The 17325-nt window shown below is 35.5% G+C and overlaps 1 protein-coding gene across 1 annotated transcript; it reads right to left on the reverse strand.

Annotated features, from left to right (window-relative positions):
• Positions 1-3050: 3050 nt before the first annotated feature.
• LOC149545975 (putative E3 ubiquitin-protein ligase RZFP34) lies at positions 3051-10159 on the reverse strand. Its single transcript, XM_089790920.1, has 13 exons — positions 10002-10159; positions 6319-6915; positions 5640-5727; positions 5482-5541; positions 5316-5348; positions 5132-5209; positions 4951-4994; positions 4794-4834; positions 4572-4654; positions 4339-4430; positions 4146-4215; positions 3921-3962; positions 3051-3615 (listed from the first exon to the last, which is right to left on the reverse strand). The coding sequence occupies exons 2-13, from the start codon at positions 6465-6467 to the stop codon at positions 3496-3498; spliced, it is 900 nt and encodes a 299-aa protein (XP_089647046.1). The 5' UTR covers positions 6468-6915; positions 10002-10159; the 3' UTR covers positions 3051-3495.
• Positions 10160-17325: the final 7166 nt, after the last annotated feature.

Raw genomic sequence — 17325 nt, forward strand, 5'->3', positions numbered from 1 at the left:
AAACAATTAAGTCCAAAACTATCTAAAATATCTTCCAAGATTCAAATGTACTCTAGTTAAAGGTAAAAATCAAAATCATTGGATTTTCTCATAATTGATGATTGGCTATGCATGATATGGTGGAATGTGGTAACATTAAAGTAGTTGCAATATGCAACTCTTCAATTGACATTAGTGCATGGGTAAAAGGAGCATTGATGTTCATGAACCGACAGTGAAATCTAAAGGCCATAAAATTAGAAAGATCCTACATAATTATTACCCAATTTCAATTACATATATTGAATATCTTCACCACAATTGAAAAAAATCAATGCATCTTAAAGGTGGGGTGGCAAAGGTTCATATGTTCACTTCCACTTTGTAGATAGTGGTCTAATGGGAGTCGCAAAGGTTCCATGCCACTTCTTAGCTAGTGTTCTAATTATGCATTTTCATGTTATTGATAGTCATTTAAATAGGGCATGACTATTCTCTACACAAAATAGCTCAATCATACACATCCATACAAAAACTGAAATTTGGATATCAGTGCGGATTTTTAGACTACTTTTAGTAGCTTGATCCTCATAATTCAGCACCACAATGTTATAAAAATGGAAAAACAAAACAAATAAAAGCAGAATTTATCATGTCATTTGCAATCAAGCCAATTTGCAGAAAAACCAGGCCTTTTTAAGGAGTTACAGTTGGTATTTCCATTTCTAACTTCACACAAGAGACCATTTAGTGTAGCAATGCTATGTATTCAATGTTCCCTTTTTTAATTTTAAACTTTTTAGCCAACAGCAAAGATAGTAGAAATGCTATTTAGTTTTCCTTCATATCTATCACGATAAAATACACGGTCTGGGTTGCTAATTGCCAATTGTTTAGCAACTAATTTCATTCGTGTAAAGTTCCATGTTTTTTGACTCAGTGAAAACCGGGTTTTAAAGAGACCCCAAACCTTATACATAACATATTTTGAAAGGACCTAAAAACCATAATAAAAGATATTCAATACAAACCTCTACAAGAGATGGAACAAAACCAATCAAAGGCAACACAAAGATAGGAAAAGCCATCGGGCTCCCACAACAAAGAACAACTGCTGCATGAAAAAGACATAACATGTTTTCAAAGAAACTGAAAACCGTAACAAAAGATATTCAATACAACCCTCTACAACAAATGGAACAAAACCAATCAAAAGATATTCAATACAACCTTGTACAAGAGATGGAACAAGAGATGGAACAAAACCAATCAAAGGCAATATAGAGATGAAGGAAAAGAGATTAGGTTCCCACAACAAAGAACAATTGCTGCATGAAAAAGACACACACGTGAAAAGCAACATGCAGCCAAAACATGAAAAGAGGACTAGAAGAATACCCAGCCCGACACCCCCACTCACCAAAAGCCTTCAAGAAGCCTTCAAGATTTCCTCTAGCCTTTCTCTTACGAGATCAGAGGGTCGTATCAAATGATTTCCTCTAACCTTCCCCATACGAGATCAGAGGATCATATCAAATGAAGACAAGAATAGAGGGAGGGTCCCTATCAAATGAAGACAGGACTGATTTGGATTTTTTCCCCTTTATTGTGGTCCAACCTCTTCCACCTTAGCAGCCTCAACTTGCCAAGAAATCATGTCAAGCACACACCTAGGAGGGAAGTTCCCCACCTTCTAAGAGGAAGGCCAGCAGCCGAGGAGGGGATGTAAAGTTCCATGTTCCAAAAAAGCGAAATTAACTATATTCTCGAGAGGAAAATGTAGTTTACAATTTACGCTGGTAGTTACCTCATAAGATGTATGAATATCATTTCGATGCTCCAAAGATTACAATATAAGTGTGTAAACTATCATATTCATATGTGAATCTCACAAAGAAGAATATATATTTAGCTATGTATTTTGTAGTTTGGTCAAACTCAACTCGCATGCTACATAAATAAATATGTATATACATAGGACAGACAATTATTCAATAATTGTCATACCACTATTTTATCTAGTTCAGAATAATATTTTGTGCCCGCTTAAAACAGCTGGCATACTTATGGGCAAGTGATTCGAAGCGTTTAAAAGACGCTCCAAAAGTGAAATGACCTCTCATCGTATGTGTATTCTGTCGAGAACTGTGTTGCTTGTGAAAACAATAAAAATCTAAGACTAGGAGGCACAAATGTTTGGGAATCCCCCAAGATTTATGTAAAAAATTAATATGTAATATCCAACGTTTTGACTTTAAACCAAAGTAATTGGCAATTGGAATCAATTCTAACAAATTTTAAAAATCTTTGAAATTTAGAAATTTTAACAATTTAAAACTTATTTCATGCATCATTATTGAATATAACTTAAATACAATATAACATCATCAAATAGAAGCTAACATACACAAACATGGAACATAAATGATAAATCCATCACATACATATCTATGTTGCATGTAAAATGTAAATTGTAGCTGAAGTTAATAGAAACCATAGGATCATAATGAATCAATTCCCAGAATGTATGTAAGATGAATATCAATATGAAGATACATAAAACGTATGTCTATCAGTATCTGTAAACAAAATGAAAAAAACAAGGCTCCACCACGAGCCTCATCAACATCCTCATCAAAATAAAATTTGACTGGACTGTTTGCCTACCTGCATGACCAATTTTCCACAATTCACGGAGGTGATTTTGGCAATTTTTTGCATTAATTGCATGAATCGATGATTGATGTGATGAAATCGCTGATCTGGTTCACTGGTTCAAAAGAATTTGGGAACCATGAATTGAATTGCCAAACCAGCGATTTCATGGCAATTCTCATTACTATGCTTTAAACATTGCCCACCCAGCTGGAATTTTCACAACACTTCATGGCAAGTCTGTAAACTTCGTGTATTTGTGGTACATACCACAACTATATAATATGACCAGCCCCGGTCATGCAAACAAACCTACAGAAACTCGGCAAACAGCTAAATAAGAGCCCAAACAGGCAACATGGACTCCAACACAACATCAAGGAATATTTCCCTTCAAAGAATCAAGCACATGCAAATCTACAAACAAAATGCTTCAATTAGCTTAAAGATTTTGCAACGTACAAGGAATACAATGCTATGATTACATGCTTGTCATACCAGACAACTTTTTTTAAGATGATTTCCTAGTAGGTCTCCCATATGTTCTTAGACCTGCAACACAAATCTCTCAAAACTGTTTTAGCAGGTCTACTATATGTTCACAGACCTATATTACAAATGCTGCTTTACACAATTCTGCAGCAAAACTTCTCTGTAGACCATTGGCAATTTCAGGTCCAACTTTCTCAAATGTGTGCATTGCAACAAATACTACAGCAGAGAGGATCATGGCAAAACTAACAAAGCATTCTCCACCAAAATTTCAGACTTCAACTGATTTGCATGTTGGAAGAAATATAGACCTCAGGCAGGTCAAACAACCAAGGTATTGAAGCAATGCCATTATGTATGACACAAGTCTTATTGAGAGCACCCTCTGGTCTGCCGTGTATTATACGAGTTACAGTTTGCACACTTGTGTGCAAGAATGTGAAACTTGACTTCCGAAGTAGTCCCACAGTCATTGCATAGAATCCAAACCTGTTGAAAACCAATGTTCTCATTAACACGTATTCACCTACTTTAGGTTCAAGTGTTGTACACACTGCAAAAGTAAATAATTGAATGTATTTACACATTAAAAAATATAAAATGGCAAAATAGTTTTGATTCTCGTGTGCCTATGAACACAATGGAAAAGCCATCAAAAGAAGGTAAATCCAATTGCAGTGACACTTCAAGATTAATAATAAGCCTTAAACCAAGTTTAAATGTCTGAACTATAGGTATAAACCAGATCTCATTAAGAAAAGCAAGCAGGGAATCTGAATTCATCTTGAAACTACCTTCTTATTCTGGTAGGATGCAGGCATTGGTGTTGCTGCAACCTGAAATATTTCAAATAATCCATATTCAGTTAACAGTTCCACAGCAGGAATTTTAAGTGTTTGACATAAATCAACTTAGCAGTTTAGTTTTCAACTTAGCAGTTCAGTTTTTCCGGACTCAAATATTTTTTCTAGCAAACCATGCTGCAATAATAGTTTAATATCACTACATTAGAGAATTACCTCTTCATCAAGTTTTTCCCACACTCTTGACATGTCACAAACTGATTTGGAACAAACAGGGCATGAAAATCTGTGAAGTACCATGGATGAAATTAACATGTTAGACAAACACCTTCGCAAATACTCATAAAACAATCCAGACCCACACCTATGTTAGAGAGGATATAAGCCTGAAAACTATGAGGGAACTTACTGTAGATGCTGATGCATCTCCTTCAGGCAGTCCATATGAATGGTATGACCACAAGGGAGTACACTAATCTCCCTTGTAGATTCAAACAAAAACTGCAAATGAAAAAAATCAATAGAGAGGTCTAAGATGTCAGAAATTCAATTGGCGAATGACAATATCATCACTTGAATATTTCAAATTCTATTTATGTAATCACTATCAGAGACAGGCAAAGAGAAACCCATACAACCCACCTCAAAGCAAACCGGGCAGTTATGATGCATTGCTCTTTCTACACAAGGATGGCAATCCTTCAATGCAACTGAATAGCAGCAACCTTGAAACCAAACAGATAGATATGTTGAGACTTGCAGGATATAATACATGCTCAGGCAAAATGAGTGATTTTCATGAAAAAGTCCAGTAAGGAGTTGGAAAAACAGAAAGCAAACTATTTCCATTTGCTATACACGTACCACATTTGTAGCAGTGGAAGAAATTATCTCGTCCCCCAGTTCTGTATAAAAGAGATTACCAGAAAGTAGAAACTTTTAGTCCTAAGAAGATCACATGCACAAATAATAAATCACCCAAAATACATGGAAGCTTAGAGAATGGGTGATAGAAACTCACCTACAAATGCCACACCCATCACAATGGTATTGCTGTTTTGAGAGCTGAAAGATCAATCAACAAGGTCATGTTCAGTACCCCAATTACAATCCCAAATATAACAGGTGGGACTTTTCGATACTTCAGAAAAATATTCCATAGTCAAAGTAGAAGACAAATAGCATGTGGACCGTAGACTTACATCATCATCATAGAATTTGCAGATCTCACAGAAGTATTTTCCCATACAAACTCCACAGTTGACACATATTTGCTTGACCTGAACTCGTCAAAAAGTCAAAAGGAATTACCAAGTTAGGAAAACTTGTTAGAAGTGCATTTGGTTATCATTCCACATATAATTATACTGAAGGTTGGGCACTTACATCTTGTTCAGTGCCACATATTGAACAGATAACCTGAAAAGGCAATATCAAACAATGTGACTTGCAATACACCCCATGTATAAAGCAATTGCAAATAATGTACAAGGTGCAAAGCTAATTTAACTCCAATAGAAGCCATTTCATTCAAACAAAAAATTAGCATTACCTGTTGCACCTCATGACGAGGAATGTCATGACTCGCTTCTGGATTAACATCCACAGCATTCTGCAAAACATTTTAAACCAGTAAAACACATTTTGAATTCATACAATGAATAGGCAAGACCATAACAGCCATTTACAAACAGATGTGAAAGACTGTACCTTTGCCTCATTGTGGCAATGTCTGCAATCAAAGATCTCATTGCAACAAGGTGCTCTGATACTGCACCTCCGTCTATAATGAGAACAACTGTCATCGACAGGACAGATATAGTAGTATTAAAATTTGGTAGTTACACTAATTCATACAGACAGCTGAAATGAACAATACTAAAGTGCTCTAAATATTCATGCAAGTTGTTGTTAACAGGAACAACCAAGACAGAGAATTTAATTTCTTTGAATAAAGAGCACACAATGCCATAACAACTACAAGAATTTAGTGAATACACAGGTTATATTCTAAAGAATTAATTAGATCTTCCTCGTAGCTTTGTAGTTAAGTTCATTATAACCACACTAAATTATGAACAATTACTACAGGACAAATGCTATACCATGTCATACACGATCTCCTCATTTATTTTTGAAATAAAAATTATTATTGTTGATATAAAAGTGTTAGCTACCAAGAATTCTGCAACTGACTCTATATCTGACCTGTAAACCAGTTGAGATATATGACGATAGGAAACGAAGGATTTCTAACAGATTTAGATTATAATAGTTTCTTCTCTTGCTTAGAATTTGCATAGAACAAAATCAAAAAGTGTAGACTAAACTTTAGAGTGTACCCATATATATTTTTTATTAAAAATTACAAATAGAGTGGCTCACTCACCCATGTTGCCCATATCCTTCATCTAGCTTTTCATGACTTCCATTCACCGATTGCATATCCTTTACTTTTGAAGTTGAGACAAGTACCATAGGCTCGTCACATCCTTTTTGAGCCAAATGCTCAGGAAGAACCTCCATACTTGGACACATTGTTCACAGTTCTCTACCTGCATAAGAAGTAGTTTGAAGTCAAATTTCCAGTTCTTGATAAATTCCAACATTGCAGTCATTGGTCAACACCCATCCAAGAACACCGGTCAAATCTCTTTGAATAGCCCCACTCTGATCACAGTGCTGCATAGCAATCCAAGTCAGCAAGCATAAAATCCAAGCATTATCGTGAACAGCTTCATTCATCCAAATTTTTGATGGATGATATAACATGCACAACAAGTTAAGTCCAACTGAAAACTCAATCATCTCCTGAATAAATCTTCAGTATTACAACTTTGAAGAGTTGTCAGGTTGCAGTTTGAAACTAATTTGTTTGAGTCCAGGAACATAAGCTTTGCCGCACGGTCACTTGATGCTGTCTCACACCTAAAGAAATCGAGGCAATTGGCCCAAATGCAACAGATCAGGGGCAGGACCTCCGTTTCTGGTGAAAGAAAAGAGAAGAAACAGATCAAGCACATGAAGAATGGAAAAACAGAAAAAATCAAAATAAGGCAAGAAACAAAGTTAACCATCGTGAGGAAAGGGGGTACTGTAGACTACAGCATTATAAGCACTTAGATATAGCTATCTCTGCTTGCAGTCTAAGTATGGTATTGTGGCCAGGTAGGGAGTTTGCCACCCATCCATTTGTTGAAAGCTTTGTGTACTTGAAACCTGCATCTCAAGATTCTAAACACATGGCTACAAGAATAAATTGTTTTTGAATTTTCTTGTTTAGTACCACAGAAAATTTATTGTTTTGCCATATCAAATGTTTCAGAACACATTAATGGGCACTGAAACCGATACACGACCAACAGGATATTATGAATATCTTGCCAAGTTAGGAGCATAACGCCTTACAAGAGGACATGCCTTGTAAATTCACAGCTAAGAAATTTCTTAAGAAACTGACAGAACAACATATATTTCCTACGACCTCATCTTCTTGATTGAGAGGAGGTTTCATATTCATCAATTAACCCCCAACAAGCCAAAATAAAACTGAGTTGAAGGTAGAAGTCCCCCCTGCACCCACCGCCCCCCCCCCTCCCCCCCTCCCCCCCAACTCTTCTCCTTGGTTATGGCATTTTATCTTTAAAAACCCATTTTACTGCCCCGACATAAAATATCGTTGACAAAAGATGACTCTCCAGCATGTTTCCTTACCATATTTAATGCCTTACATCTCTGTTAATATTTTCTATTGAGTAAACCCAAGTTAGAGCAGACATAAATGCCAACAAAACTACTCTCAGAGTTAAAGCCAGAAGCTTTCACCCCTCAAACTTAAAAGCTCTGTTTCTTTCTGTGAATCTCTTTTGGTTTAATAAATCCTGCTATTCCCCTACTATATTTATATATGACCTACATGGCATAAATGATAAATCATTATATAAAAGCTCTAAATTCTATGCCTTAACGACAACATAAATGTCTACTTCATGTGAACCTTTGGTGCATAGACAAAAACAACCAAATGCGCCCTGTGTTCATAACTGTTTTTGACAAAGGGCTTGCCGCAAAATATGAAAGAAACCTCTTTACCCAGGCTGATCACACATATATTCATCATAAACAAAGTTACAAACCATACATCAGATCAGAGTTACATGGTGCAATCTTTTCCATATATATTATACTGCGAATGTCACTTCACATTACAGACAAGTGTTCAATTGCAAGTATGGCAGTACATACATTGAAAATTACCTCAAGGCTGAAACATATAAAATATCAAAAACAAAACAATCGCTCAAGTTGCTATATTCATTAAGTCAACCTTTTTATTGTAATTGTAAAAACTGAAGAATCTTCTCCAACATAGAAACATAAATTACATCCAAAAAGACCTTGTTTTCCAACAATCATTATAATTTTTTGCATTGATTCCAAGTTGTTTGCAACGGAGAGTGCAGATATCTATATTTCTGAATTTTCCTAGATGCAAGGAGGCTTTTCACTTAATGAGTAAATTTTAGAATTTGCATAAATCTTCACTTTTCATCTGAGTAGTGCTCAAAAGAAAAGCTTCCAAAAGAAAGTTTAAATATTAATAGAAATCGACAAGGAAAAAGTTATTCATTTACATAACATCAAACAACTACAAGTATTGGTTAACCTTTAAATGAACTAACATAACATCAAACAACTACAAGTATTGGTTAACCTTTAAATGAACTCCAACTATAACATCTTTGATATTTAAGAAAAATGATACACCATGTAAATGAAGAAATGTGCATAGATGATTGTTCTTATGAATATCAACTTCTTGAACTATTTTCTTTGTTATCTTCATCGCACATGCTACTAGCTGTGTGTTTAAAAGAGTAGATAGTAAATTTCTTCTTCTATTTCATTTGCATTTATTTTATTCTCCAGCTATTAATCTTGCATGTTATACTCTTTACATGCACAGATTCCCCACAGGCTTCTGATATATGATGTGTCCGTCTATGACTTTTTTATGTTCCGTTTATATCTACTTGCCTACAGATTCAAATGCATGTTCAGATATACTTCTGTGAATCTGCATATTTCATGCAAATTGATACTCAGTGTTCTTCTTAAGACTCAACTACATTTAATTAGTTGTTAATGTAAAACTAGTTACCGACCATTTTTCCTGCGTTTACTTTTAAAATCTTTCAAGACTAGTTACTTAATCTAAATTTGTTCCTAAAAATTTGATTGTTTTTAGTTACCTGAAAGTTTAGCAGTGTTATATGGTTCCAAGTTGGTTCTAATTTGCTTCTCTTGAAGCTGTGTAGTTCATGTGAGCTGGCTGTTGGCATTATCAAATTTAGAAAATTGGTTCATTTGTATCAAGTTCATAGCTCTGTTACCTGTACAGACCGGCAAAAAGCCTGTATCCATCCCATTTTATGGCTGCTTCACAGCCTCTTTATTGCAAAAATTGCTTCAGAGGTAATTTCCGCGGGAATAGTTTAAAATTAAAAGCATAGCACAAACACGGACAAATCCAGTAAAACGCGCGCAAATTTTATACAACTTAAGCTACCTCTACACTTTAAAAGGCCCTACGCAGTGAAACTCATAATAGATCAACAGATCCTTCAGATCAATTATATCTGTAAGGCGTTCAAAAATGTCACCATTAACCATCTGAGATCATTTTAATTTAAGGGTTTACTGTTTTGTATCATATAGAAATAATAACCTATATTTTCCATCTTCACTAGAAATTATCTTTTTCCGAAAACATAAATACCGTTTACAGGATGGGGTAGACAACATTAATTTCTTGCGCTGAGAGTATCATCTCATTTTTGTTTTGTCTTTGCTTATGTATGGATTATTTCTTGAAAATAAAATGATTGCATATATCCTATTTTAGAAGTAATTTACTGGGTAAGAGAAAATTTTAACAGAATCGAATCAAGCAGAACGAAAACTCAAAAACCATCAAGTACCTCCGATCTAGAGAAAAACCAGCACGCAAAAAAGCTAGGAAGAAAAAAACTACAAAGCAATCATCCAACACAATCGCTACGTATAAAAAACCTCGATCTGCTTCGAAGAAAATCGCTTTTCTATATGAATGAAAACCGCCGATCTGTTTCTGCAAAAACCTCAGTTGCTTCTTGATTGGCCTCTTTTTCCCTGATTGATCAGTAGAACAAGAAATTGAACAGCAAGACTCTTGAAGACGTAATGAATACAGGTGTGCCTAATAACGGGCAGAGGAATTTATACTCTCTGCCGTGCGAAGGTGTTGATGAAAGCCGAATTTCTAGATAATTCCGGAAACGCGGGGTGAATAAAAGCAGACAGATGTACGTGAAGAGATATGATGCCATTCATTTTCTAAAATATCTTCTTGGAAGGATATGTGCTGACGATGCAACAGTTTTGGCGTTGACCCCACCACCAATCTTATCTTATAGGAGTCACTATTTTGATATTGCTCATAATTTATTTTTATTTTTATATAAAAACAAGATTGAGTGTGTCTATTTGCAACGACTGTTTTTTCAGGTTGTTTAGCTCTTCACGCAACCCAGAGTCCAAGGGATATTTGGCTAAATGGCCAGCTAAAACGTAAAAGATACGAAGTCCTTTGGGAAGTAATTCTAATTTTAGCCTAAAATGGGCATGGTAGAATTTCCACTAAATAGGTGGAATAGGAATAACCTCTATCTATTTCACTATTTTGTAAACCTAATTTTATATGTGGTCAGGTCTGGCAATTTTTTTTTGGGGGAAAAAAGGGTTTGTGAAAAGCATCTTAATCATCTGTCATGTACAAAGCTCATCCATCATTTTTAGTTGCCAAGAAATCAAGTTTACAGGGTGCCGCCAAGAAATCCAACTTTCATTTGTGTGTCTGGTACGAGAAGCTTGCATTTCATTTGTTTTTGTGACCAGAAGTAGATGAATAACATTCTGTTTTTACTAGTTTTGGATTTTTTTTGGGTTCTTTGTTGGGGTTCGAAATGGGCTTTTTCGGTTCTTTGTTGGGTTCTTTTTTGGGTTCTTTGCCGAGCTTTATGTTCCTCACTAATGTTGAACACTACATCATGGACTATTTTTTGTAGTTTATAGATCACTAATGTGAACTAATGTAAACTTCGTTGCCCAAGACTTCTCATGCCTGATCAATACTTGACCCATGTTGGACTAGACTGCGATCATCCCAGAGAAGTTCAATCACTTCTGGCATTGCATTTCATGTTGTTTTGATTTCCTTCAGATAATGGCATCATTTCTCATTACATAGCATCAAATTGGGAAGCTTTTATCTTTCTTTTCATTTACACGCACATCTTTTTTCCTTCATATTACTTCTGACAAGTATATTGCCATGCCAAAGGCTATGGAGAACAAATAGTTCTAGTGATGTTTATTTCAGATTAAAACATGACTTGTATTTTGATATGGGAAGAGTTGATGGTCATGGGGCTGACAAAAGGAATGACAATCCCAAGAACCCCATCCCTGTTTCTGGGACGTAACAAGGATGTCCCCTAGCCCTCCTTATTTCACCGAATTTTGCATAAAACATCTTTGGAAATGAGGGATGTTGAGGATGTCTGGACATCCCAGGAATGGCAGAGGATGTCTGGGACGTCGCTCGGCCAGGATGGCATCCCTCAACCATCGTGGCCGAAGGTCCTCAACACTAGGCATGCATTTTTTAAAAAATAAAAAACATTTTCAAGTATTTAAAAAAGGCATCATTTTATTGTTACTTGGTTTATGCACACATTGTCTTCTACTGTTTTGATAGTTAAATATGTAGGAGGTTAAATTGAATTAGCCATTTTTAAGCTCTGCAACATTCGCTCTCAAAATTACTCTACTCATTTAGTCATTTGCTTGCAACTATTGTATTATTATGAATCTAATCAATTTAATTAAACTTGTTCTCTGCTACTTTTGATAAAGTCAGGTGCCTCAAGTTGAAAGTTCCTTCTCTTTACATGATTGCATTATCTACTTTTATGTGTAATTCCTCACATTTTCAATTATCTTCATGTGAACTGGATTTAATTATCCTTATTTATCATGATGACATTAGTAAACTTTTTTCTTGTGTCAATTGAAACTAGGAATGACCCTTTAAAGGCATGTTCTAACTGTAAAGTACCCTTTGTCTTCCAATAATTCATAATTCCTCTTATAAGGCTCAAAATCTATTTGATTGTTAAATGTCATTCCTAAGCTTACCAGTAATTTGAGTTTATCTCCCAAGTCTTCTATGGAATAGGTGAACACTTGAAACTTCTCCTCGAAGTTTTCCAAATTGAAAATATCACTAATATGTTGTTAATTGTTTTGACCTTTTCCAACCAACCTTATGCACTTTTAGGACATAGTGCACAAGCCTTCTTAGCAAAATTTGCATATAACTGACAAAAGAAAAAGTTTAAAAATAGAGACAAGTCTAAAAGAAGGAAGGGAACCCATATTTACTCTCTTGCTTTTAAAACTATAATATAAAACTTAGTAGTGTTTTTATGTATGCAACTTCTAAATTTACTTTGAGGATCTAATTCATAAATTATCTTCCCTTGTGCTATTTTGATATTATATTAGGTCACTAATTTGGACAAAGAAATATTTTAATAATCTTCCCTTGCGCTATTTTGATATCAAGTCAATCCATGAACCCTTTTTGGACATGAAATCAATAATTTACTCTATCAACTTAGACAATAATCAATGTTGTATGGAAATGAATGAATCTTAATGGAACTTGTTATATTTGTTTCTGATGTGTATTTAGGTCTTTGATGGATCTTGCTAATGATCCAAGGATTCATGGACTCATTTCTAGGAAGAATAGAGTAATTCTTGCAGTTGTAGCTGCTCTTGTCACCCTTGTAGTATCTATTTGCAGCATCTGCAGAAGAAGCTAGAGGAGAGAAGTGTAAATGTAGAAGAGATGGAATTCCATTTTATAAGCATGTTATCCATTCGAATGAGATAGATTGTCATGACCAAATTTGCATGAGTAGGAGAGCCTTTTTTGTCTAGCAAAAATTCGTAGGAGAAATGGAAGCATTAGAGATACAATAAACATATCGTTAGAAGAACAACTAGTGATGTTCCTCCACACCCTTGGCCACAATTTGAGGAATTGTAAGATTGTCCATAACTTTGGTCACTCGGGTGAGACAACAAGCTAACACTTCCACAAGGTATTGAGGGCTATATTAGCTCTACATGTTGATTACTTGATACCTGTTGCTCCAAACACTTCTCTTGAAATTCTTGGGAAGGACCATTTTGATCCCTACTTCAAGGTAACTCTCCTATTGGCACATATTTCTTTTCTTGACTTGAAATTCTATAAGGTGAAATTTAATTATAAATTCACAATTTGTAGGATTGTATTGGAGCAATTGATGGATCTCATATACCTATGACTGTCGATGTAGACATACAAGCTAAATATTGTGATAGGAAAAGCAATCTATCACAAAATGTCATGGGTGTGTGCTCCTTTGATTATAAGTTCCAATACATTCTTGCTGGTTGGGAGGGGGTTGCTGCAGATAGTCATGTTCTTGCTTTTGCTCTCTCAAGATCGGATCCACTAGTAGTCCCCCAGAGTATGTGGAATTATCTTTTATTTAATTATATAGTTAAGTTTACAAGAAATGTTTCAAGGTTATGACAATATACTTTGTGTATTTGTATAGGAAATTTATATTTGGTTGATGCAAGATATCCAAACGTACCATGATTTCTCACCCCTTATCGATGTACACGCTACCACCTTAAGGGGTTTTGTAGAGCGAATCCAATAAATACTCCACAAGAGTTATTTAACCACTAACACTCCTCACTTGGGAATAGATCGTACATTTGGCATTTTGAAGCAATGTTTTCCTATCTTGAGGCATGCAACATCCTATGCAATCATGACACAAACAAAGATTGTTTTAGCATGTTGCATTTTGCACAACTTCATTATGATAGAAGACAACATTCCATCTAAAGTTGATATTGAAAAGGATGATGAGCGCAAGGAGGTAAATTTACCAAAACTTGAGATGTATGGAATGACTTAGTGAGATAGAGATGATTAGGGGAGGTTTCGAAATGAAATAGTAAGGAGGATGTGGGAAGACTATAGATCTTTAGATTAGTTGTACTTGAGACATATTATACATGATATCACATATTTATGACATTTTATACATTTGGATGGTCTTTGAATGATGCATGATATTCATGTAAAAGTATTTCAATGAATGGAAAATTTTATTTTAATTATAATCTTGTTTGTGTTCCTACATAATAATGTGGTTTTTGAATATCTTGAATACATATCTTAGTTTGAAATGTCCCTTTTTCTGATTTTATATGATATTTCAAGCCTCTAATCAGATTTTTAAAATCAAACAACCAATATTTCAAAGATCCACCAATTTCTCCATAAACCCCAAATCAGGTATGCCCGAAATAGTGCCAAAAACTTCACAACTTCACATATTATTAATAAATCTGAAAGTGGACATTTTTACAGAAATTTCAGCAGTATAACAACCTACAAAATGACATTTCTAGATCTATATATCATTTACACAACAACTCCCAATTGGAGGACAAAAACAATGCTCATCGAGCTCCCGAAAATAACACAAAATAGCTTGAAAACACCACAAAAACATCTAAATGTCTAAAATATAGCAGCAACCCAAATTGATATGAAATACTCAACTAGAAACACCAAACTCTTACAAAAAACACACCCAAAAACTCACAAATTTGCACTGTTCAGCACAAGGGCAAACTCTACATGAGCTTGCACATGGAATGGCTTTAAAATCTCGTCCTTAGCCTTCTTGGAAACCTGCAAACTCCCGTCCTTGGGTCTCCTTCTCCACAGGTTCGGCAGCCTCTGAAGAACAACAAAGCAATGAGCAAAAATCAAGTTCTGGAATGAGCCCAAAATGCCTCCAAATCCCTTAAAAGAGGGCATAACCCTTACTCACGTCCAAGAGGGGTTAATAAAACATATTTTAATAATAATTTTCATTTATTAGTCCATTGGTTTCCAAATATTAGCCCTTTTTGCTGAAACTTCACCTTTTTGGGCCTGTCTGCCTTAGCAAAGATTGTTATTTTTAATAATTTGAAAAGGGAACATGACAAGTCCTCCCCTCCCAAATATTGCTTGTCCTCAAGCAATGAAGGTTGAAACGCTCAAGAATATGTGCTCCTTCCCAAGTTGCATCCTCCAATGGTAATCCTTTCCATTTGATCAAATGCTCTATGATGCTCCTATTTCTCAATCTTTTCTCTCTTGTATCCAAAATCTCTTCTGGTATCAAAACTAATTTTCCTTCATCATCAAGAGGTGGTAATTCTGTAGATACTATGGCTTTCTGGCCTAGAACTTTCTTTAGGCAAGATACATGGAAAACATTATGTATTTTGCTATTTGGTGGGAGCTCCAATTCATAAGCTACCTCTCCTACCTTCTTGGTGATCTTATAAGGCCCATAAAACCTTGGCTTGAGTTTCTCTACCCCACTCCTCTTCAAGGTGCTTTGCTTATATGGTTGCAACCTAACAAATACCAAATCTCCCACCTCAAATGATCTTTTGGTCCTTTTCCTATCAGCATACAACTTTTGTTGGTTCTATGCATCATGTAGATTATCCTTGAGGGACCTTATTATGTCTTGACTTTGCTTGATGAAATCACTCACTGTAGGTACTCTGTTATCTGAAAGTACTAGATCAACAAAGGAAAGGGCATCATAACCATAAAGAGCACAAAAAGGAGGCATACCAATAGACATGTGATGAGATGTATCGTAACAATACTCCCCTAGGTGCAACCATTTTACCCAAGCATGTTGTTGATTTGAAACATAGTTCCTCAAATATCTCTCTATCCATTTATTAACTATCTCTGTTTGTCCATCTGTTTGAGGGTGATAGCTAGTACTGGGAGTGAGTTCAGTTCTTGCCAAATGAAAGAGCTCCTTCCAAAAAGACCTGAGGAATCTATTGTCCCGATCACTGACAATGTTTTTAGGCAAGCCATATAATCTAAAAATTTCCTTGAAGAACAATTCGGCCACTTGTGATGCCTTGAAATTAGATGTGATAGGAAAGAAATGTGCGTACTTAGTTAGTTTATCTACCACCACATATATGCAATCCTTACCTTGAACCTTGGGCAACCCAGTGATGAAGTCCATGGAAATACTTTCCCATTTTTGTTCAGGAATAGGAAGTGGCTGCAACAACCTACAAGAAAATTTTGCTCACTCTTGCTTTGTTGGCATACCATACATTCCTTAATGTGTTTAAGGACATCCTCCTTCATACCCTTCAATGAAAATCGCTCTCAAATTTTCCTGTATGTCTTGAAGTATCCCTGATGACCAGCCAAAGGTGTGCCATGAAAGGCCCTCAATATCCTCTCCTTAGTTTTTGATCTTGGCACTAAGAAGATCCTGTTCTTGTAATAAATCAATTCATCAACAACCTTGTACCTATTATCATCCATTAACTTATCCAAAATCTTGATAGAAAAGGAATCTTTAGCATACTCTAAAATTATGGAGACTTTCCAATCAATAGAGATAGATGTTAAGGAACACAGAGTGCGCTTTCTTGAGAGAGCATCAGCAACCACGTTATTCTTTCCTTTTATGTATTCAATATCAAAATCATAAGCTTGCAATTTGCTCACCCATTTTTGTTGACGATCATTCAAATCCCTTTGGTTCAAGAAGAATCTGAGGCTATTATGGTTTGTCTTTATAATGAATCTCCCACATACCAAATATTGTCTAAACTTATGAAGTGCATGCATGATTGCCAACATTTCTTTATCATAGATGGAGTAACCTTTCTCTAATTGATTTAATTTTCTACCCTCAAATGCTATTGGATGTCCCCTTTGAGTTAGGACAACCCCTATACCTTCTCCAGAACCATCACATTCAACAACAAAAGGTAAAGAGAAATCTGGAATTGCAAGCACAGGGCATGAACTCATTACCTCCTTAAGCTTATCAAATGTTTTTTGTGCCTCTTCTGTCCACACAAAAGCTCATTTCTTTGTCAAATCATTCAAGGGGGCAGCAAGCTGAGAAAATCCCTTGGAAAATCTCCTATAGTAGCTACACAACCCAAAGAAACCTCTCAACTGTGTAAGATTAGTGGGTGGAGGCCAATCCAAAATTGCATGGATTTTTTGTTGATCAACCTGTACTCCTTTAGAACTTATAATATGTCCCAAATATAATATCTCTGTCAAACCAAACTCACATTTAGATAGCTTAGCATAGAAGGATTGCTGCTCCAAGATTCCCAAGGCAGTGTCTATGTGCTTTAGATGCTCTTCTCATGTTTT

Source organism: Cupressus sempervirens, chromosome 7, assembly GCF_028749045.1.
Source record: "Cupressus sempervirens isolate cs-2001-9-10 chromosome 7, ASM2874904v1, whole genome shotgun sequence".
Lineage (NCBI taxonomy): Eukaryota > Viridiplantae > Streptophyta > Pinopsida > Cupressales > Cupressaceae > Cupressus > Cupressus sempervirens.